Source organism: Trachurus japonicus, chromosome 14 (assembly GCF_045865225.1).
Source record: "Trachurus japonicus isolate A0001 chromosome 14, Traja_1.0".
NCBI lineage: Eukaryota > Metazoa > Chordata > Actinopteri > Carangiformes > Carangidae > Trachurus > Trachurus japonicus.
In genome coordinates, this window is record NC_140920.1 from 9,121,621 (window position 1) to 9,144,166 (window position 22,546).

Below are 22,546 nucleotides of genomic sequence, written 5' to 3' on the forward strand. Positions count from 1 at the left end.
GGCCTCTTCCAAGAAAGCCTTGTCAGCCACCTGGCAACAGTCTCGTGACTCAGCCAGGTGTGGCACTGAATTCACCACTCCTGATGATCTTTTTTACTGTCATATTGTTTGAAGTGATGTTTTTCTTGGAGTAGCTATTGAGTGTAAGTGACCTCAGATGACTTGTGCCTGTACCCCTGCATCTCCCTGCATTCACATTCATGCATCAGCACGTACCCAGTCATTATCACTTAATGACAGAGCTAAATTTAATCAGGCACACGCTCACACCTCATTAATCTACTAAGGATAAAACATGTGCATGACATGATTGAAAAGAATGCAGAGGACCCGAGGAATTTTCTTTCTTCACATTCATATCAAAGTGCCAAGATGATCTTTTTAGAATATATCTTTGACAGCCAAAGTCTCCCGCTGCTTCTTCTTCATTTCAGAGAATGAAGACATGTGGGAAAATGGCAGGGAGGTTCTCACTCCTCCTAACTTGACATTAATGGCTGACACAGACTGTTAATGCTGCCAGCAAGAACTACCATGGTTACCTGTGTGGAAACCAACTCATTAGGGACTTTGACTCCTCCCATTCCTCATCCTTATCTCCCTCTCTCTCTCTCTCTCTCTTTCTCTCAGGCACGATAAACATATTTATTGACCATAATACTGCAAAAAAGAAGAGGAAGAATGTAACGACTATTTATTTATTCTACAAAAATCTAAACAAGGTCTGTGAGTCTTTTCTGAAAATCATGTGAACCAGAGGTTTTTCTACACACTGGCTTGTATTGCTGCCATTTATCGTGGTAAATGCAGGAAATCAAACGATTGAAATATGGTAATATAGTAAGTGTAATGTCAGCACACTGACTAACTGAGTCCAAATATTCATATTCATCTAATACTTGCCTGCTGGCTGCCATGATTTTGTGGTCCATCAGGGACTGATGGTGCAGCGAGGGGAGGAGAGAGACAGATCCACAGAGGATTTTGTTCCTTGAATCCACCCTGAACAGTGAGTTAGCATTATCTCAAAGAGAAACATGCACGTCCAATGTGGTCGTTAAATACAGGGTTGAGATTCTGATCTGTGAAAAATGAGTTGGATGCTCTCCATCTGGGTGGCTGCGGCTCTGCTGGCTCACTGTAGGGGACTAAACACTGTGTACGAAGGTAGGCCTCTATGCAGATGACGCATTCACATGAAATCGATATGTTGCCACAACAGAATATAGTGTATGTGAGGATTTTTTAATGTCTAGTTTTACTTTAATGTTTATACCTAAACATTTTTAATGTTACAAATGATAGATGTATTATGATCTACTTTACGGGCAAGTCAAAATCAAGGAGGATTGTTTGTGACTCAAAATGTAAATGCAGCCAGATATTAACCGTCCAGGAAAATTATCCAACAACAACAAAAACATGATGAATGTATTAATTTCATTCCAGAAAACGGTTTGTCTGCATCTGGCTACCATCTGTGTGTTCACAATGAGACGAGGACGGTGAGTTTCCTGGCGATACATAAGGTCCCCTATACTACGACCAAACCTTGCGGTGGCTGGCTCCTCTCGACGACATGCACAGTCACAGTTTACAAGATGATCTACCAGACTGAGACCAGGATGGCGATGGAGCAGGTTACCAAGTGCTGTGATGGCTACGTACAAGTCGGGCGTTACTGCGCCCTGTGTGAGTGTGCTGCACATCATTTTATCTCTGTGTTTTGTTCATTATTGATGAGAATAAATTGTTCCGTCTGCTCTTTGATTTGAATACCCTTTGTGTTGGAAATATTTGATGATAAAAAAAAATCAAAATTTCAGACAGCGCAGATGCAATCAGCGTGACCTTTAAGTGTGTGGTGCTGTGTGCAAGACACCAGATGGAAGCACAGAAACCGCACTGCTACAAATATCTTGCTGCTAATATATGGCCTGTAACATGTTATTTCCTTTGAATGAAGCTGTAAACAGGAGTGGAGAGAGCGTTGCCAAGCCAGGATCATGTCCAACTGCAGATGGACTGTATCCCGGATCTGAGGACTGTGAGTGGGACATGGACTGCCCAGGCTGGCAAAAATGCTGCCAGAGGCTTGGTCGCTGTTTCTGCAGTCATCCTACAAGTTAGTAGCTTGGGTCTTTTGCCCCACTGAAAATACTGTATATAGATACCCTTTCTACCATTTTCACTGGAACTAGATTCTGTTAAGAAATAATGCTGAAAACTATTTATATAATGCATCCTGTTGCTGTTGTTTTTACTTATTACACCACCTGTCCACTTGTTTATATCAAAATCCAGACATTACTGCACTGCAACTGTATGAGAATTACTAGCTGGTAACGGAAGTGTGTTTTTTTCTTATTTCTGAAGAGTGTCTAGGGAAATCTGCTGGAATGAGATTCATTATTAAATGTCTGCCATAATTGCAGATGTGAATCTTAAATTTGTCATGCATATGTAGTTTTTATAATCAAACTAGTTCTTCATATAGTTTTTATGGGTGAGGTTAGTGTCTAGTTTTTTTGTCCAAGTCACAAAGCGGGATAAATTTTTACTTTTTAAAAAATGTCAGCGACATGATTCAGCTTTTCCTGCAGCCCAAAATAGCACAAGGTGTAAGTGTTTATTTGTAGTTTGGATGAACTAATCCTTTTAATTTAACTTTCAGACTCAACGGATTACAGAGAGAATGGAGGATACCGTTTCAACGCAACAGTGACAGTGAAGACAGATTACCAACAGCTGGTGTCAAAGGATCAAGGACTTCTGAATCACACACGATTACTTCAAGCAATGGTTAATATTACTGATACTAATAGAAATACTACTGCTAATACTATTACTGGCTCTACTTCTGCAATTGTGGCTTCTCCTATGTAAAGTAGCAACATTGGTGAATCAGACTACTGTCACTGTTAACATCATAATACCTAGTCTGATAATGCTGTTTGTTGCAAAATGAAATACCCAGGCTTTATCTGGAGATAAATCAATATTTATTCTTTCATTAGTTTCGTACTAACCGTGTTTTGTGTCGATAATAGGTGACTGGAGCTTTGCAGTCTGATGAAGTTTCAACATATTATCTCAGTTCGTGGCCTGTGCATCCATACAGAACTGCTACCTCACTGCTGATTGACTGCAACGCTACCATGTCGCTGCACAATGTCACATCAAAGCTGCATCTTCTTCTCAAACACATAGAGGAGGTGTCATCTGTAACAGTGGAAGGTGAGGAGACACGTTTGTTTGTTTGAAGCTACTGGGGCTTTTTTTTTTTTTTTCTTCAGAGAAATGACATTCTTGTAGAGTTTTGAGAATGATTCATGCTGCAGAGAACGCGGTGTTCAGGAAAAAATTACTCAGTCGCACCACAGTTTCCTTCTCCCACCACTTCTATTTGAGTGACAGTCATATGTGGGATGTTTCCTGCAATAGCGGAAAATAACACCAGAGCGAGTGCATATACACTCACACATGTGCACGCGCACACGCATGCATGCAGAGATATTAATCATGAACCAGTCATACTTGTTACATTTGCACAAAAGGCACATTAACCTCACACACTCAAACACATCAATTTGCCTTCAAAATGTTCTCTCTCAGATAATTAATTTCCCTTTGTACAATTTAGATAATGTGCTTTCATTATTGTTCAGCACCACTGAATTACTTAGCCTTTAAATGTAAGATACAAAAATGACAAGTGAGTCCAGTCCCTCTTGCACATTGTATTTAAAGGTTGATTATGTAGGGTGACATCAGGTAAATTGGGCCATCAGGTAAAATGAGCCAGTTAAGGTTTGAGCCTCCTAGCTTTTTAAGTTTTAACAGGCAATGGCTGTAAATGATTTCAAATTGTTGCTACAACTGTACTTGACAAAAAACAATTGATTTGAGTGGTCTCTGGTTGCTGTTGTGGGTGGGACAATGCTTTATATCCAGCCTGCTGAGGAGAAGTGTGCGAAAAGTGGCCTGGCAAACAAATTTCACTTGAAACTGATAAGGTTGATAACTCCGTAAAAAAACAGATCTACAATAAAAAATGTGATTTATAATACATATTGTGATTCCCCCCATTGGATAGAATGCAAAATTCTTGCTAAGCTTACTTATTTTTAATTTAAATGCATTTTTTGTGGGTGGCTCAATTTACCTTAATGCATCATGGTAAATTGAGCCATGCATTTCAGCTAAAATGGGCCACATACAAAACACAGTCTTACACTGAAGTTACACAGAAATTGAGGGTGCAAAACATGTTCAAAGTTAGATATATATCCAAGGTTGGTCAGTGCCACTCATGGTGCCATTAGCACTGTGGGGGAAAAAATGGCATCTATAATGCCACACACACACATACACACACAGTAAAAGAGCCTATAACATAGTCAGTTAACAAAGAGCATAGCAACAACATGATCATGCAATTTTAAAATGCATTTTAAGATTAAAAAATGTCTTCAACCTCTTATGTATTCACTGTTAATGTTAAGTTTAGTGTTGTAGTTTAGTAGTAGTGTCAATTAATTATTAAAATTTAAATGATTTCTGCTAAAATTACTGTGTTGTTCTCTCTTGGCCCAATTTAACTGAACGGCTGGCCCATTTTACCTGAACCTTCATCGTACCTCGAGAGGGAATATCCCGATACTTTAACTCTCATAATTCCAAAATAATTATACTTTTTAATTTTTTTTTCACACAGAAACATTTAAGAGACCTATGTCGATTTTTAAAAATATCAATGGATTTCATGCATAGCGTTTTTGATGGTCTTATTAATCGTTTACCAAAAAGTGGCCCATTTTACCTGACTTCACCCTAGAATATTTATTAAAAGCTATATTTTTACAAAAATAATACATCCATGGGGCGTTTTGAGGGTTACAGAATGAAAGTAGTGCTTTTCCATAAATAAAAAAAAAATTGTCTGAAATAATGTTTTTAAAAAATTTGACGGGCTCGACAATGATTCTCTGTCACGTTCTGTTTACATTCGCCACCGAACTTTTTTTTTTTTTTTTTCAACTTGACGAGAGCAGTGACAGCGGAGGCTCTGAGAGCAGGTTTGGTTTTCAGCAGCGGTGTGGAAGGCAGAGAGCCTCCACTCTCCCTGTAACAAGCTAAAAGTCATTTATTATGCTGTTAATGACGGTAAAAATGAAACTATGATGATAATTTCCTGCATAGTTCTCCTCCTCTGCTGTCCTCTGATCAGAACGGAGTCCCTAGCAACGGCCCGTTTTACATAGCAACGGTCTGGCGTTCTGTTGTTGTTCTGGTAAAACTACAAAGTCAACCTTTAATATTCTTACATGCAAACTTTGTCATGTATTTTTTAAAACGAAATCTGTGTCTCTGAATTCATCATGTAATATTTTTTTTGCTATAAATTACATTTTTGAGTTAATGTTTATTTTCACTGTCATATATGTTATTTTCAGATTTCTGCTTGTGCAAACACATCCCTGATTGAATAGAAACCAATGGGTAATACATGAACGTGCTATATAAGGTTTACATCAATAGTGAAAGAACTGTGTGGGAGATAAATCACCTCTAACACACAGTGCTTACAGTGTAGAGGTTGGGATGCAAGTAGGCACGTGAATATAAAGTGCACAGCTTCATGTCCTGTCAACCTTTGTTCATGCACAGAAAGGCTCAGATGTAGTTCAGAGCTGCCTGAGAGTTGCGAGTTTCCATTTAGATTGAGGTCAACAGTTGGGGTACTTTCTAAAAAAGCGAGTGCACACAGGAAATCAGAAAAATGGCAAATGATTTGGTTGACGGAGGGAGAACCAAGCCAGTGGACGACCACAAAATCAGTTGCATGGTAAAGAAAGAAAAAAAAAAGCCCTTTATGACTGTAAAGCAAGTCAAGAATGCTGTCCAGGATGTAGGCGGACATGATTCCTTGTCAACAATCACGTCAGGACTGCGTGATCAAAGCCTCAGAGGATTCAGTGCAAGATGCAAGAAAAACAAAACAAGAAAACATTTCAGATTGATGCCTGCCGCTGGCTTTTATAAAAAAAAAATGACAGAAAAGGGAAAACATGAAAGAAAAAAGAACAGTTTATAACCCAGAGCCACTAACTCGTCTGTCAAACATGGCTCTAATGGAACTGAAACGCTGGCATTTATTGATTATTTCACAGTCGATGGAGGCAACAGGATGAATGCAGAGGTCTGTGCTCTGATTCAGACTAATGCATTGAAACCCAGTGGACATTTCATCATTCAGCAGGATTAATGTTCCTGGACATATACATAAGAAACAAAGTCTGCTGATGTTTTGTGTTTAGTTTACACAAAATATATAATAGTACATCAATCGTTATCATCTTTAACTTATAAATCACATTTTATTTTAAGTGAAGCTCAGATCCCAAAGAACAGAAACTTGACTCCAACCATTCACCTGTGTGTGTTTCTGTTTGCAGATGTAGATGAGTGTGAGCAGTCTGCTCTCTGTCGGTGCTCCTCTCAGGCAGACTGTGTCAACACAGTGGGCTCCTATCAGTGTACCTGCCGCCAAGGATATGTTGATGTTGATCCTGGCAATCCTGGAGCCAATTGTACAGGTGAAACTGTGTTTGTGTGTGTGTGTGTATGTGTATATTGCAAGTGTATATATAAGGTTTGATTTACTAGTTTCTAAATGGCAGTAAATTGGACTGCAGGAAACTGTAGACTTATCAAGTTGCAGGGCTAAAATGAGACAAAAACATCATAAATCATGCAAATAAAGATGCATGGGGACACATTATTTTGTGCATCCTCTCTGTGGTTTAAGAATTCACACATAACATTGTAAATGAACTACACTTGTATTGCTTTCGTAGTTACATTGACTTACCGTATACTCACACATTTACACTAGGAGCAGCTCGGGGGTTCATATCTTACCCAGGGACACTTCAATATGCAGTCAGGAATCAAACACCTGGAATTTCACTATACATATTGATTTTATGTTGTTAATATGGAGAGATTAATACAAAACATATCAGAAAAGCACATCAACATTAAGTTAGTCGAGCAAATAATCTGATACCAACCAAGCTATCACTGAAAAAACATGGTAAATGGACTTTTCTAGTCACTTGGACCACTCAAAACGCTTTACACTGTATTGTCACATTCACCCTTCCATACAGCTCTGTGCACAGACAGGCTTGAAGGCTAATCATTCACACACATTCATACATCCGATGATACATAACACAAGTATGGCCTCAGTGTTTTGCCTGGGAATTGAACCTCTGACCTTCTGGTTGGTGGACAAACTGCTCCACTTCCTGAGCCATCCATGTTAGCCATCAGTATTGTGTTTATAGATATATTTACACAATATACTGTATGTACACTGCACCATTGATGTAGTTGAATGTGAAGGTTTCCATCCAGCCATGCCTTTATCTGAGACTTTTGATATAAATTCCACGTAATGTTTGTAAAAAGCCCAATAATTCATACTAAGCAGGGCCTGCATGCTTGTCAGTATTTCTATTTCCTGATTTTAAACGAACGTGTTAAAGATGAATAACAGGTTGTGTGTCATAGGGAATTCCAGTCATTGTTGTTACTGAGATCAAAGCTGAAAAGTGAGAGTGAACTTGAATACGTTTCATTGTGGGAAAATTACATCCGTGTGGGTTTAGCTGTTGTTGTCTTATCAGGATCACAGTACTGAGAAAAGCCCTTAGATTCTCACAGTCTCGCTAAAAGGTGAAAGCAACTGAAGAAACACAGCAGGGTGAAGGTTAATCACTTTCACTGACGCCAGTGTGAGCGAAAAAACTCTCTCCTGCAGGGAGATTTGTCATATTTCTACACACAGGTGCTAAAACTTTCAACATTGTTCTTTCTTTGTCTGTTGTTTTTTTTCTTTCCTATAGCTGACGTCAGGGTGTGGACTACCACAGAGACCCCGCCGGCCCACCCTCCTCCTACCTGCGCCCCGGCTCCCAGCGTTACGCAGGAGGCTCCAGACAGCAGCATGACAACATCTCAGAGTAACACAACCCCTGTCCCTTATAATTCATCACAAACTCCACAGTGGACCCCCTCCTCTTCAGCAAATACCAGCATGAATTCAACAGTGGAGTCATCACCTCCACCGACAACCACATGCCGTAAGAAATGTTTTATTGCTATCTCAAGGGTGGGTGGGTGAAAGTATGGAGGTGTAGTGTCAAAATAGATTTTGTCATAATGAGCTCAAGGCCATCTTAAAGGGATAGTTCAACATTTTGGCAAAGTGGCCCATTGCCATAATCCCTATACTCATAGCAGTAGGTTTGTTAGCTTTATTTGTTGGTGCAAGCTATTTTTAGAACGGCGGAGCAGAGCCGCGAGCTGCTCAGAGCTACACTACAGAGGCTAATGGGATTTCTTGGTTTCCCTCATCAAACTCATCAAATACACAATCCAACAACTCCAAAACGCTCTGGTGGACAAGTTGTGACCTGCACATTCACCATGCTAATAACAGATAATAACAGAACGGAGTTGTTTTCTTGGTAAATTCATGCAAAACAGCTGATGTGTGTTCCTGTCAGGGGCAGTTTTTCGGCAAGCAGTCTCTGCATTTACCTCTAAAACAACTCTGTCTGGTAACGTTGTGTTAATATCTCACAGCATGGTGAATGTGTAGGTCACAACTTGTCCACCAGAGCGTTTTGGAGTTGTTGGATTGTGTATTTGATGAGTTTGATGAGGGAAACCAAGAAATCCCATGAGCCTCCGTAGCGTAGCTCTGAGCAGCTTGCGGCTCTGCTCCGCCGTTCTAAAAATAGCTTGCACCGACAATTAAAGGTAACGAACCTACTGCTATGACTATAGGGATTATGGCAATGGGCCAATTTGCCAAAATGTTGAACTATCCCTTTAAAGATTGTAAACCACCATCCAACTCCATAACGATACTGAGGTATAGAATAAATCCTCAGTGTAACATGCATTTATTTTTTGTTTGACAGTTTCAGTGTCTTCTCTTGACTCTCTTTCATTTTGATTCTCCCTGTTGCCAACCAGCTTTGATTTTGAAAGGAAACATATAAATAAATCAATGATGGCGTCGCCGTCCCCAGTGGAGCGCAGCCCACAGCCCACAGGTTGGAAACCACCAGTGGGCTGGAAGCGTCAAGAAAACTGTCAAAAATCTTTAGACTTTATGCTAGACAGTTGTCTTTAAAGGAACAATCTGACATTTTGGAAAGGTTTTGTCAAAACAACTTTAGTCTTTGGACACTGCTATAAGAAGGGATACATCTCATGTTGCTTCTTCAAGTTCTTCTTTTCTGAATATTATGTTATCTTACTGCTTCTTCTGCAGTTACAATATCCTCACTTTAACATGCTCTGCCTTCTGTATATTCCTTTGAGTCTCTCTTTATTGACTTATAGCCCATTCCTTCAGCTGGACGTTAATTATTTCTGCTCTAATTTTTTTCCCCTCTCTCCTATATCAAGAGATACTTTTATTACCTTATTGTAAATGTTAAAAGCCTTCCTTTTCAATTTATCAGCTTGTTCCTGACCTTTAACGTGGATATGAGCAGGGACGCAGAAGAACTGCACTTCCACACACACACATGTAATCTTAAAAGCATAATGTGAATTTCTGACATGAGAGCTCCTCTGACCATTTGCTGTAATGACAAACCTCTGAGAGCTGCTCTGCAAAATGACTTTTTAATGGCTACACTCACTCTATTCTCTGAAGGCCCAGAATTATTTCTGCTGAGTATATTGACAATTTATCAGTCAGCGTCACATATTAAAGATCCCCTCCACTAAATTAGTTGTTACCCTTTCAGAATTCTTACTTGAACCATGGGCTTTTTCACATTTAGTCTTTTTTTCCCCTCCTTTCTTGGTTGTGGACTTTACTTTACTTTATTTGTTTATTTGGATGGGACAGTGCACATTAGTGAACATATAAAAACATGTAAATGTGCCGGATTATAGCAGCAATGCTAATTTCCATCCGGAGTCCCATAGCATAAAAAAACAGTACAGTGACAATACACATTGTAATGTAGACGACATAATAATGCAGACAACAACAAGATAACAAGACGACTATAACGAAATAAAACATTGACATTTTGACAAACACTTCCATGGGTAGGGGGACCATAAGAGTTTCTGAGAGATAAAGTGCAAAAGTGCTGGGCCAAAGTGACAAGTGCTAAAGTGCATGAGTGCATAGGTACCAAGTGGTATTGCACGGTGCCCTAAAGTGCACATCAGTTTAAAGTGCCAGGTTGTATTGCACTATGCCCGTACACCCAGTTGCACAAGCAGGAGTGTGTAGATATTGCACGAAATGTAATACATAATTGTAATTATGTAAGTACTTCTAGAACCAAAGAATGACGTACACAAAAAAGACATTGTGTACAATTAACTGAAAAATAAAAACTCAAATGGTGCCCCAGCAGTTGTTATATACAAGTTACAGGTGGTCACATGTTTGGTAACCATGCTTTTAGTTTTCCCTTGAACATGGTAAAAGTGCTGATCTCTATAATTTGGACCTGTTGCCTGTCCATCCAACTCTCTAATCCCAATCATCATCTAAATTCTTTGCCATTGTTTCTACTTTCTCAACACATCTCCACCGCACAAAGTCTGGACCTTCTTGATCTGAAGTACAGCTCCTCCTTCTTAACCTCATTGTAGAGCCACAAACAACAACAGGCTCATTAGTGCCACCTGAAAAACACCTGTTGCACTGCAACTGAGTTGATGAATGTTTTGTTTTTACCTCAACAGCCAATGAGATTTATGGTTTAACTGGAAATGTTTTTGAACAATACAAAACTAGTTGTTTTGACATATACTTTTGGTTTAATGTCACAGAACGGTCTCCTGAGCTTCTCTATGGGACTGTGTCTTCTACACCGTGAGCGTAACAGTTCCCAAAAGGGCCAGAATTAATGAGATAAAACATGTTAATTAGTGAGCTTTAAAGGACCAATATGCAGGATTTAGTGCCACCTACTGGTGAGGTTGCACATTGCACTTAGTCAATACCCCCTCACCTCACCCCTCCCTTTTCAAGAGTGGCCCACAGGTAACATAAAAAAAGGCCTGTAGAAACACAGCAATGACAAATAGCATTTATATCTGCAGTTGCTTATGCACTGATGAAAACCTATTTATGAATAATATTCAATGCCTCTAACTCCTGCATTGTTGTCAATCTTTTCATGTGTCTTTTCCTTTAACCACAATATATCGTTTCTCTCTCCTCCTACCCACCACAACCTTCAGCTCCTCCCAGCATCACCAACTTAATGTCGTCCAATGTCACTGGAACCTCCTTCTGCATTTACTGGTCCAGCCAGCTCCAGACAAATCAGACCTATCAAGTCGCTGTGAGCAAAGGGTCGGAGGACGTTACGTTTTTGGAAACAAATCAGACCATGTTTGAGGTGACGGGGCTGCAGCCTGGGGTCCTCTATAATGTCACTGTCACGCCTTGTGCCTGTGGAGTCCAAGGAGTCCCGCACAGTATAACAGTCAAAACAGGTAAAAACCAAATGTTTCTGTGACTTTGAGATGTAATCATATATCTTTGAGTCATCAAGTGTCATTTGTAAATTGTTATTCTCATCCATTAATGATCATATTTCGGCTATTAATCAAAAAAGATAACTTTTAAATTGTTGCTATGGCTTTTAACGAAATACAAAGGACAATATAAATTGATTAAAGTAGACAGAAAAGTCAGATTTTCCCCCTCTCTGTGGAAGCTACTCCAACATGCTGTTTTTAAGCAAAATGGTGATTTAAATTTTTCCACACAGATTTTCTCAGATTGAAAAGAAAAAACTGTTTCTTGCCCCAAGGGATTGATAAGTAAAGTGGTAAAATTCGTCCTAAATGTCGAATGTGTGATGAAGAAAAGACACATTCTTTAACCAGTCTTGCCCAAAGGCTGGTACAAGCGCTGACCTTTAGTTGTGGAAAATGTGTTTATTGTACCAAATAAGGCTTTTCTTTGTAGATGCTCAGGCTCTTGACGCCACAGCTCGACTTACCAACATCCAGTTCACTCCTGACCTGCTGAACGCCAGCAGTCAGGCCTACCACAACCTTACCGCGAGTATAATAGAGGAGGTAGGTCTGTTAGCTGTTACATGAGGATAATCCAGTGGCTTTGAATACAATTTTCACCCATTTTAACCAGCCGTCCACCTTGTCACCAAACAGATCTACCAGGCTCTGTCTCAAGAGATGAAGGACATGGTGGATTCAGGCCAGGTGAGAATTGAGATCAGAGGCTTCTCGCTGGGCAGCGTGGTGGTCAACTTCAACCTCATCTTCACCCCGAGTCAAAGCCAAGACATCCACAATGTGTCCATGACTCTGCTCTACTCTCTGATGAACAGCACAAAATACACAGTGGATAGGAACAACACAGTCCTTAAAGGTACGTCTTTTGTAAGGAGCTACAAGTATGTAATATCATTGGTGTGTCAAATATGTAGGTTTTTTTTTTTAGTTTTTATTCTCATTTATTGTATGTCTTGTGTTGTTTGTTTTGCCTATGGACCTTGAGTCTGAAATAAAGATATATTCATTAGCACTGTATTGTACTATTATGAATTACTTGTGAGACTGCAAACATTATGAAAGTATAATGAAGTATACCTACATGCTGGAAAATATAAGATATTGAGATTTTATAGCTTTTATGTGTGAACATTTGTTGTTATCATGTGTTCTGTGTCATAAGGCAGAAAAAAAACAGCATTAAAACTCACTTTAGGTATTTAACTTTTTGTAGATTTTGATGAATGCTCATCAGGGGAAAATGACTGTTCCCAATGGTCGAGATGTACCAACACCGTGGGCTCTTACACGTGTGTTTGCCTGGAGGGATTTACAGACAACAACCCAGAAAGACCTGGACGGGCCTGTCGAGGTACAGTCCAGAGTGACAGCGTGGAAGTGTTGGATTCATTTTAACAACATATCTTTTTTCATTTTGTAACCTGAATTCTCTGTTGTTGTGCAGTGAAGACTACCTTGGAGACAACAACACCGTCAGTGACACCCACAGCGTTTTCTACAGCTGGTGGAACCACTTCCTCTGTAATGACTCCGCCATCCACTGATCCAACATCTACCGCTGCAACCACCACTCCAGCCACAATCACAGCCATTATATCAACGAGCGAAATGGTTTCCTCTACAGTCTCATCCACCACTCTGGTTTCAACCACTGCCACTGCCACTACCACCCCAACACCGACTACTACCCCAACATTAACCACTTCTTCGCCTGCATCCACCACTTCTGTCCCAACAACTATCACTCCTGCCCCAGCAAACGCCGCTACTGACCTTAGCACCACCACCAGTGCCCCAACAACCACCACTACTGCTCCAACAACCACCACTACTACCCCCACAACCACTACTACTGGCCCTACAACTACTACTGACCCTACAACCACTACTACTACCCCTACAACCACCACTACTACCCCAACAACCACCACTACTACCCCTACAACCACCACTACTACCCCAACAACCACTATTACTGCCCCTACAACCACCACTACTGCTCCTACAACCACCACTACTGCTCCTACAACTACCACTACTGCTCCTACAACCACCACTACTACCCCTACAACCACCACTACTGCTCCTACAACCACCACTACTACCCCTACAACCACCACTACTGCTCCTACAACCACCACTACTACCCCAACAACCACCACTACTACCCCTACAACCACTACTATTGACTCTACAACCACCACTACTGCTCTTACAACCATCACTACTGACCCAATTACCACCACTGCAGCCATGACGTCCAACCCTCCAGCCATGGCTCCTACAACCAGCGCTACTGCCCAGAGAGCCGCCACCAATGTCTCTTTGTTAAAGCACATTTCGGTCGAGTGCAGGGTCGCGGCCATAACCGTGACACTTGGCAGGGATTTTCTTCAAAACAACACAATCAGGGAAAATGCTTTGTACTTGGGCTTGGAGGAATGTGGGGACAATGGAGGCAATGGCACCCACGTCCAGCTGACCGTGGGCTGGGATGAATGTAATACCACGCTTGCACACGTTAGTGTTTTTTTTTCTCCAGATGCATTTTTGAAACTTCACTTGTCTTCTCTTCTCTTGCATGTTACATATAAACTATGCATGCCAGTATTTTATCTCTGCAACTGAAGTGCATTAACTCTGAAATCTGCCTTCAACATCTGGTATTTCAGAACAAGACCCACTATACGGCATCTGTGACCCTGTCCAACTCCATGGATTCATACACTTATTCCAATGGGACAGTGGAGATGCCTAAAAAAAAGCTGGAGGTTCCCATCATGTGTACCTACAAGAGGAGCATGCTCATCTCCTCTGACTTTGGCTCCATGGGGTATAAGCTTCACTTGCTGCCATGATTCAGATTCAGATTCAGATTCAGACAACTTTATTAGTCCACAAGGAGGAAATTCAGATCAAGAAGTTTCTGAACGTAAAAAACACCAACAATATCAACCATGACAACAAGCAGCAGAGGAGTACAATATGTCAGAGACAATAGATGGATCAGTACATAACCAAGGCCACAAAGGCCAAAGGACTAAAAAAAAGAAAACAGAAAAACAATGATAACTTTAACTGGCTCTAAAATCGGGGTAAAAAAAAAATCAGGGGCCATTAAAGTTTGATGAACTCATTGTGACGTTGGTGCAACCAGCTTAAAGGGATAGTTCAACATTTTGGCAAATTGGTCCATTGCCATAATTGCTATAGTCATAGCAGTAGGTTTGTTACCTTTAATCGTCAGTGCAAGCTATTTTTAGAACGGCAGAGCAGAGCTGTGAGCTGCTCAGAGCTACGCTACGGAGGCTCATGGGATTTCTTGGTTTCCCTCATCAAACTCATCAAATACACAATCCAACAACTCCAAAATGCTCTGGTGGACAAGTTGTGACCTGCACATTCACCACGCTATGAGATAATAACACAACGTTACCAGACAGAGTTGTTTTAGAGCTAAATTCATGCAAAACAGCTGATGTGTGTTCCTGTCAGGGGGAGTTTTCTGGCAAGCATGCAGTCTCTGCATTTGCCTCGAAAACAACTCCATCTAGTAGCCTAACGTTCTGTTATTATCTCATAGCGTGGTGAATGTGCAGGTCACAACTTGTCCACCAGAGCGTTTTGGAGTTGTTGGATTGTGTATTTGATGAGTTTGATGAGGGAAACCAAGAAATCCCATGAGCCTCCGTAGTGTAGCTCTGAGCAGCTCACGCCTCTGCTCCGCTGTTCTAAAAATAGCTTGCACCGACAATTAAAGGTAACGAACCTACTGCTAAGACTATAGGGATTATGGCGATGGGCCAATTTGCCAAAATGTTGAACTATCCCTTTAAGGCAGCTTTTTTTTGTGACAGAAGCTGGTCGACTGTGGCCATAAAGGGAAACTGTGGTGTTCAAAACCATGATTGATTGTGATTGGTTTGAAAGTAACCATCTTAGCCAAATTATAACATTTTATGTCAATAACATTTGACTCTAACCAGAATGAGTAAATCAGTGAGGTAGCATAATATAAAAAGTCTTCACTAGCTAAGACATTTCTTGTTGTGTAATGATGCAACCTGACTTAATAACTGATTAGTTTGAAACTAGTTAGTACTCACTAAGATGCTGTCCTACAGTCAAACTAGATGATTAATTTATGAATAGCTGGTGCAGACAGTCTCTACTAGTTGCCTGGCAACTGGTTCCAGCCAACAAATTGGACCAAATTGTAATATTTTACTCTTTGGTTTCTGTAAAAAAACAAAAAAACAAAAAAAACAAACAAGATCTCATGTGTTCAAGCTCAAGTCATTTCTCATTCCACCCTGTCTTTGTGCTAAGATAAATGTCTGCAGGTCCATGTTAAAACAGGTGTCACCTGTTTCTTTTAGCTCTTGGAAAGAAAGAGAATCACTAAAATGCATTGATAATGAAATTAAGTGATAATAATAAATTAGATTAAAACATTTTTGCAGCAGCTTCACTCTCAGGTTGACTGCAGATCTTAAGAACCTTAATAATAGGCAGTATAATGGAGTGCACTGTTACATAATGAGCTCAGTCATTAACTGTACATTACAGAATTAAACATCTTTCCAGCCTGCGGAAACAACGACATGCTGTAAAGTTTTGTTTCCTTTGATGATTTATATTTTATTGATTTAGGATTTGATTGATTGAAGCCTTTGCACTTGTATTTTTCAATTCCTTTGATTCTAATCTGAAGAATGTTTAAAATATTTTACTAGCCTCATCAGTCACATCTTTGAAGCGTGTTCTTATCTAGTTGAATGTGTGATTATAACTGTACTTGTTTTCTCCCGTCTCCAGGTATAACATGATCAAGGACGTGATCGAAGGCTTGGGATCCTTCCAGGTGACGGTGCAGCTGATGAACGGCACAGCGCCGCTTCCCCACAACTACAGCATGTCCCCGGACGAGGTGCTGGTGGTGGACGTCAGCCTCAACACCTCCTCAGAGAAGATCAAAGTCATCATCAACAAGTGCTGGGCCACATCCACCCCGAGTCCTGCAGACGCTTACAGCTACACCTTTGTGGAGAACAGGTCTGCTTCCACTCACAGCATCATGTTCCTGTCACTATTTCTATCACTAAAAAGATTTCAGCTGCTGTTACTCGTCCATTCACTCTTTCTATCACTTTCATCATGACCACTGACATGACAATTTCACTTTCTGTTATTCTTGACACCATTTGTTTTTTTTTCTTCTTCATAAAATGAACGTGGAGCTCCATTCATGCTTTTCAAAATAAATTGCGAATGTAACTGATGCTCAGATCACCATGGCAACACTGTAGCTGCAGGGTTGCTGGGTGGTCTTCAGGACCTAAAAATAGGGTCACGGGCTAAAAACAGACTGAGAACATGTTCACTACTTCATGTGCAGTAATCTGCCTAATAGAAATCCTGTATTATTGTAGCCAGACAACCCTGTTTTCTAATTGTGATGAATCAAATATAGAATCTAGTAAAAAATAATAAAATGAAATACAATTTAGCAATAGAAAATTCAATAGAAAAGGCATAAATAAACATTTAAAAAGCATGCTTTTCTACTTCTTTGCTGAGCCTTAGATGAGATGATTGATACTATTCTCATTTCTGTCTATAAAATACAAAGCTACAGGTGTTAAAGCGGTATCCATCCTGGTTCAGTCTCTTGTTTCCTTGTCTCCACAGCTGTGCCCTTAACACATACACCGAAGTGTTGATGAATGGAAACTCCAGCACGTCTAAAGTGTCTGTGCAGATATTCTCCTTCGTCAACCTGAATGTGATCTACCTGCACTGCCAGGTCCACATATGTGTGGAGATCGGATCAGACACCTGTGTGCCTGTGAGTACCTCCTTCTCTAAATGAATCATATGGATCCTTACAGCATTTGCAGGGTGGATGAATCTATCTTTGACTTAAAACATCTAATTGTTTAAATGATGCAAAATGAAAGAATAAAATGCCCTTCCCTGTTTTCTTGCAGGACTGTTTCCAAAGAACTGCTCGATCTTCGAACACAATTGGAACGGCCTTTGGTTCCTCTGGGCCTCTGCTCAGATTATCTCTGGGTGAGTATTTCTACAGAGAGAAACTGAAATAAGAAAAAAACATTTCACACTTTTAATGATATGTATGATTTTTAACTGTAAAATTAGATTTAATCTCAGCTGAATTAACAATGACACTCCAGCTAATACTGGATAAGCCATTTAAGCCCTCAAGTGTCTCTTCATATTAAAATCTGAACAAGCCATTTACTGTAGCTGTTGAATAATGGCAGCAGTCGGGCTGTCTTATCAGTCTGTTTTATGTAGCTTTATTAAAAAACCCTGACATGGATAAGAAATATGAGGTATTTTAATGATAGAGCCAGATTTTAGATTTTTGTAGACATGCTGAATAGAAAATGTAAGTATTTATAAAAGTCATAGTATTTACATGCTGTCTGATTCATAAATATATTAATAAATCCTCATGTTTTTCTATTTACTGTCTCTTTACTGCTTTAACCTGACCCATGTTCTTGCAGATTCCTTTGAAGATCAATTAGACACTGCCCAGCTCATCGGCTTCTCCTGTCTTGGGGTCGGTCTGACGCTCTTCTTCATCGTTGGTCTCGTCTGCATTTTCTACTGCCAGAGGAATCGCATTGGACACTACAACTTCAGCGTCAAACCCAAGGAGGAGAACTTCACCTATCTCGTCTTCAACACCTAGGGGTGCAGCACCATGCCACCCCATCCACCCCTCACCTACACTGCAAAAACTCAAATATCTTACCAAAAATATTTGTCTTATTTCTAGTCAAAATGTCATTTCTAGTCAAAACAAATCTCATTACACTTAAAATAAGAAACATCACATAAAAAGAGGCTTGTTTTTAGACACTTTTTACTTATTTCAAGCATATTTTCACTTGGAATAAGTAGAAAAATTGTAGTGGAGCTTGTCACAAAAAACTTGCTTTCATTGGCAGATTATTCTACTTATTTCAAGTGAATATTTGTTTGAAAGAAGTAAAATTATCTAAAAAACAATTACATTTTTAGGTGATGAGCCTTAGTTTTGACTAGAAACTAGACATTTTGACAAGAAAAAGGACAAATATTCTGAGAAAGATTTTGAATTTTTGCAGTGTTTTGCAGCACAATGCCCCCCCATCCACCCCTCACCTAAGTCCAGGATCGGAGAATTGCAACAGCAGATAAATTCAACCGGCTGTTTCTGCACAGTCACCACTGGGTGTCGCTGTCGCACCATTCAGGCATTAGTCCACCACCTTCACCAAATATTGCAAATCTTTGCACATGAAACAATGAATGAAGAACAGATATTTACATTACACTAGACACTCTATATAATATATATTTAAAGAAATTAAAATGACAGAGTTGTTGTATACATGTTATCTATAGAGATATATGCAGATGTTTTAGAAATAACGACAAATAACGACGAATGATTTCTTGCACATTTTTAAATTCAAAGGTTTGAGGAGATATTTTATAAAGTTCACCTGACAGTTTAAAGGGCAGTTCCCCAAATTATATTCAGAAAACTGAAAGCACAGACAGCACTTCACTACATTTGTAAAGTAAGCTCATAACTGTCGTAAACTAGTTTGTATTGTATTGTACCTGTCATCTTCATGTTTACTAATACCCTCTAAATATACCAGCTACAATAATGTTAACGCACAGTTGTTCAATTTTTCTTTTAGCTGCTATTTTTCTAAAAGTCATGTACTATTTGTGAAATATTCATGCTGTTCTTACTTGTACAAGCTCGTTAAGTATGCTGTGAGAATAAACATGTTGTGTATGAATACAGACACTTGGGGGCGCTGCTGGCATTGTTTCTTCTGCTGCAGAAACACAATGCAAAATGGCTTCCTGCACTGCACACCCAGAGACAAAATGTTTATAGTATTTACAGAGGACAGAAAAAAGGTGTCAGATGATACAAGAAAAAGTTGATACAATAACGCACATTTTTAAATATCTTCATTATTGAGTGAAGGGAACAAGGCTGCATGTTCTGCCTTTAAACAAATCAGTGGTGATGAGGAAAAAAGAGCAGAGCTGCACAGGGGGATCCAGCCTTTCCCCACACTTACATCCCATAATGCCACATTGTTGACTACAGGGTCATAGACGCATGCAGCTCCTGGATCCACAGTGAGGGGCTGAATACTAAACAGGAGAGGCTTTTCTCTTTGAGAGAGTGGAGTGGGGGGGTCGTCCCTGGAGACCTTACAGTGTGTTGAAGGAGGGCTTACCACCATCTGGAGGGTTGTAAATGCCCCGCCTCCTAATTAACCCATTCTGTCCCACTCCCTGAGACCTGGCAACCTGTCTCTATGGCAACAGCCCCAGTGCAGTGCAGAGAGATGGATGGATGGAGGGAATGATGGAGGGTAGAGCTGTATAATAGCGATCAAAGGGAGAGAGAGAGAGAGAAAGAGCGGGGAAACAGTTTCAGTTTAAAAAGCGTGAAATCAGCTGAGATGTGTTTTCTTTTATCGGTAGATTTCGTTTCTGTGTTCACGTGTGCTGATGCAAATGTCTGTAGTTCCCCTTAATCTACAGTGGATCTTGGCCTTGGGTTGGATTTTTTAAAAACAGCAGCACTGTGTTTGAGGTGTTTGATGATTTATAACCATCACACACACACGCACACACACACATGCACCGTGGCCTCAACTAAAACCAATCCCCTTTGTTAAATACAGAAAACAAGTGTCGAGGGAGTCATTCATGAATTCACAAGTCAGCCCCTGGGGATCAGGCGAGTTCACTGGGGGGAGAAATGTGTCTTTATTTATTTATTTATTTGCAGCATGTACGTCTGTATTCAGCAGAGCCACTTCCCCAGTTGTAATGGCTGCAAAATGATCTGTGTCTGCAGGCTTTCCTCTTTCCTCCCCCTCTCCTGCTCACATCTGTCTCATTTTCTGTTCATCCAGGTCAGGGCGACTCTGAGACACAGAACATTCATCACAGTTTATAGCCAGTGTGTGTGTGTCTATATATATATATATATATGTGTGTGTGTGTGTGTGTGTAGGATAAGCAGAAATCTCCAAAGACTCTGGCACACACAGGTCACAACTAATTAAACATCCTGATTGTGTTTTTATAGACCGCCTCAGGACCTTCCTTCAGGCACACGAGCAGGGTAATGGATTATTATCTATAGATATGAGCAGAGCAGTGTAATTGTATTGTCCAGAGGAAATCTCAGTCGCCTGCTGAGACTTCTACTTCAGTCAGTCATATTCATGAATGCACTCCTACAGGAATACGCACATTCACTCAAGTACTGAACTTAATGAGCTATACTTGTATTTCACTTTAATATTTCCATTTGATATATCTGCTCCACTTCAGCTCAGAGAGAACTGTACTTTTTAGTACTTTTTATTACTACAACTACTACTGACCATTTTTCCACCTATTTGGGTTATATTCATAGATTCAATTTAACAGCCTGCCATAATTCAGTAGGAATTTCCTGGGTGCATCCACATATTCATAAAGTATAGGTAGTTATCTTATAATCACTATTGTATAAAGATCCTGATGAAGATCTATGTATGTCTATCTATGATCTTATAGCCTACAATAAACATTTGAGTGCAGACTTCACCCTTTTTCTAAAAGTCTGTTTGTTTGTTTGTCCTGCACCTGTAATACTTTGGATTATTATTACTACTATTACTATTGTATAAAGACTCATTGATTTTTTTATGTGAAATTTCCATGAAGACACTAATAAGATTATTACTGACTCAAAGATCACTGCTACAGTTACTGTTTACCATTTCATATCAGTGTCTCTTGAAGAGACCTTGTCATTTAAAATGTTATAAATCAGTTATAACTTGTCTAACTTTACAGTCCTTACACATGAATATATACTGTACATTCAGCAGGCTCTTTATTACACATCTGTGCACCTGCTTATTCATGCGATTATGCCAATCAGCCAATCATGTAGCAGCAGTATTAGTGCATAAACTCACACAGATCCAGGTCAGGAGCTTTAGGTTATGTTGACGATAATAAACACCAGAATGTGGATCAGATGAGATCTCAGGGACTTTGACCGTGACATAATTGTTGGTGTCAGATGAGCTGGTTTGAGTGTTTCTACAACTGCTGATCTCCTGGGATTTTCACACACAACGGTCCCTAGAGTTAGGTGTAAGGTGTGGTGCATGTCCTCTTGACTCACTTTGGACCCATAAGGCAAGGCAAGGCAATTTTATTTGTATAGCCCGTTTTTACAAACAGTTTGTCTCAAAGGGCTTTTACATGGCATCATAGCAACATCCTCTGCCCTTAGACCCTCACATCCACTGAGGAAAAACTCCATGGAAAACCCTTTTAACAGGGAAAAATCGGAGAACACCAATCAATTACGTCTGAACGCTGCAGCCTGTCTGTCAGTATTGATGTCGACCATGTTCTATATTTTTTAAAGGCCTCATTCACCAACTCCTAACAGCCATCCATGTCAGAATGTAAAAGGTAAAGGCAAAGTGGTCTCATGGACATGATGACAGTAAATACACATACTGTAATGTATTTTCTGGTAAGTGTCAGGAGCCTTTAGGTTTGTTTAGTGTTTAGGTTCTGTCCTGTCTTGTCTCTTGTTTCTTTCCTGTTTTATTTTGGTGAGCTGTCTCTGTCATTCCCCTCTTCCTGTCGAGTTTCCTGTCTGTGACTACCTTGATGTCTCTCACCTGTGTGTCGTTGTCCCCCCACCCCTTGTGTTCTTAAGCTCTATGCCAGATCGTCTCGTCTGTTTCAGTGAGCGTTTCCAGAATTTCTTTTTGTGTATTCCTTGACCTCTGAGATTTTGATCCAGTTTCAGTTTGACAATGAGTTTAGCCCAGTGATATTGATACCAGTCTGCCTGTGATTGGAC

At 40.0% G+C, this 22,546-nt stretch overlaps 1 protein-coding gene across 1 annotated transcript; it reads left to right on the top strand.

The window, feature by feature from the left end:
• The first annotated feature begins 832 nt into the window (after window positions 1–832).
• Window positions 833–18,351, top strand: umodl1 (uromodulin-like 1). The gene is made up of 17 exons (XM_085797333.1): window positions 833–1,167; window positions 1,450–1,692; window positions 1,967–2,125; window positions 2,675–2,802; window positions 3,051–3,237; window positions 6,459–6,599; window positions 7,917–8,153; window positions 11,302–11,559; window positions 12,038–12,150; window positions 12,244–12,463; window positions 12,821–12,958; window positions 13,052–14,127; window positions 14,280–14,440; window positions 16,426–16,662; window positions 17,299–17,455; window positions 17,598–17,682; window positions 18,144–18,351. The coding sequence occupies exons 1-17, from the start codon at window positions 1,092–1,094 to the stop codon at window positions 18,329–18,331; spliced, it is 3,804 nt and encodes a 1,267-aa protein (XP_085653459.1). The 5' UTR covers window positions 833–1,091; the 3' UTR covers window positions 18,332–18,351.
• Window positions 18,352–22,546: the final 4,195 nt, after the last annotated feature.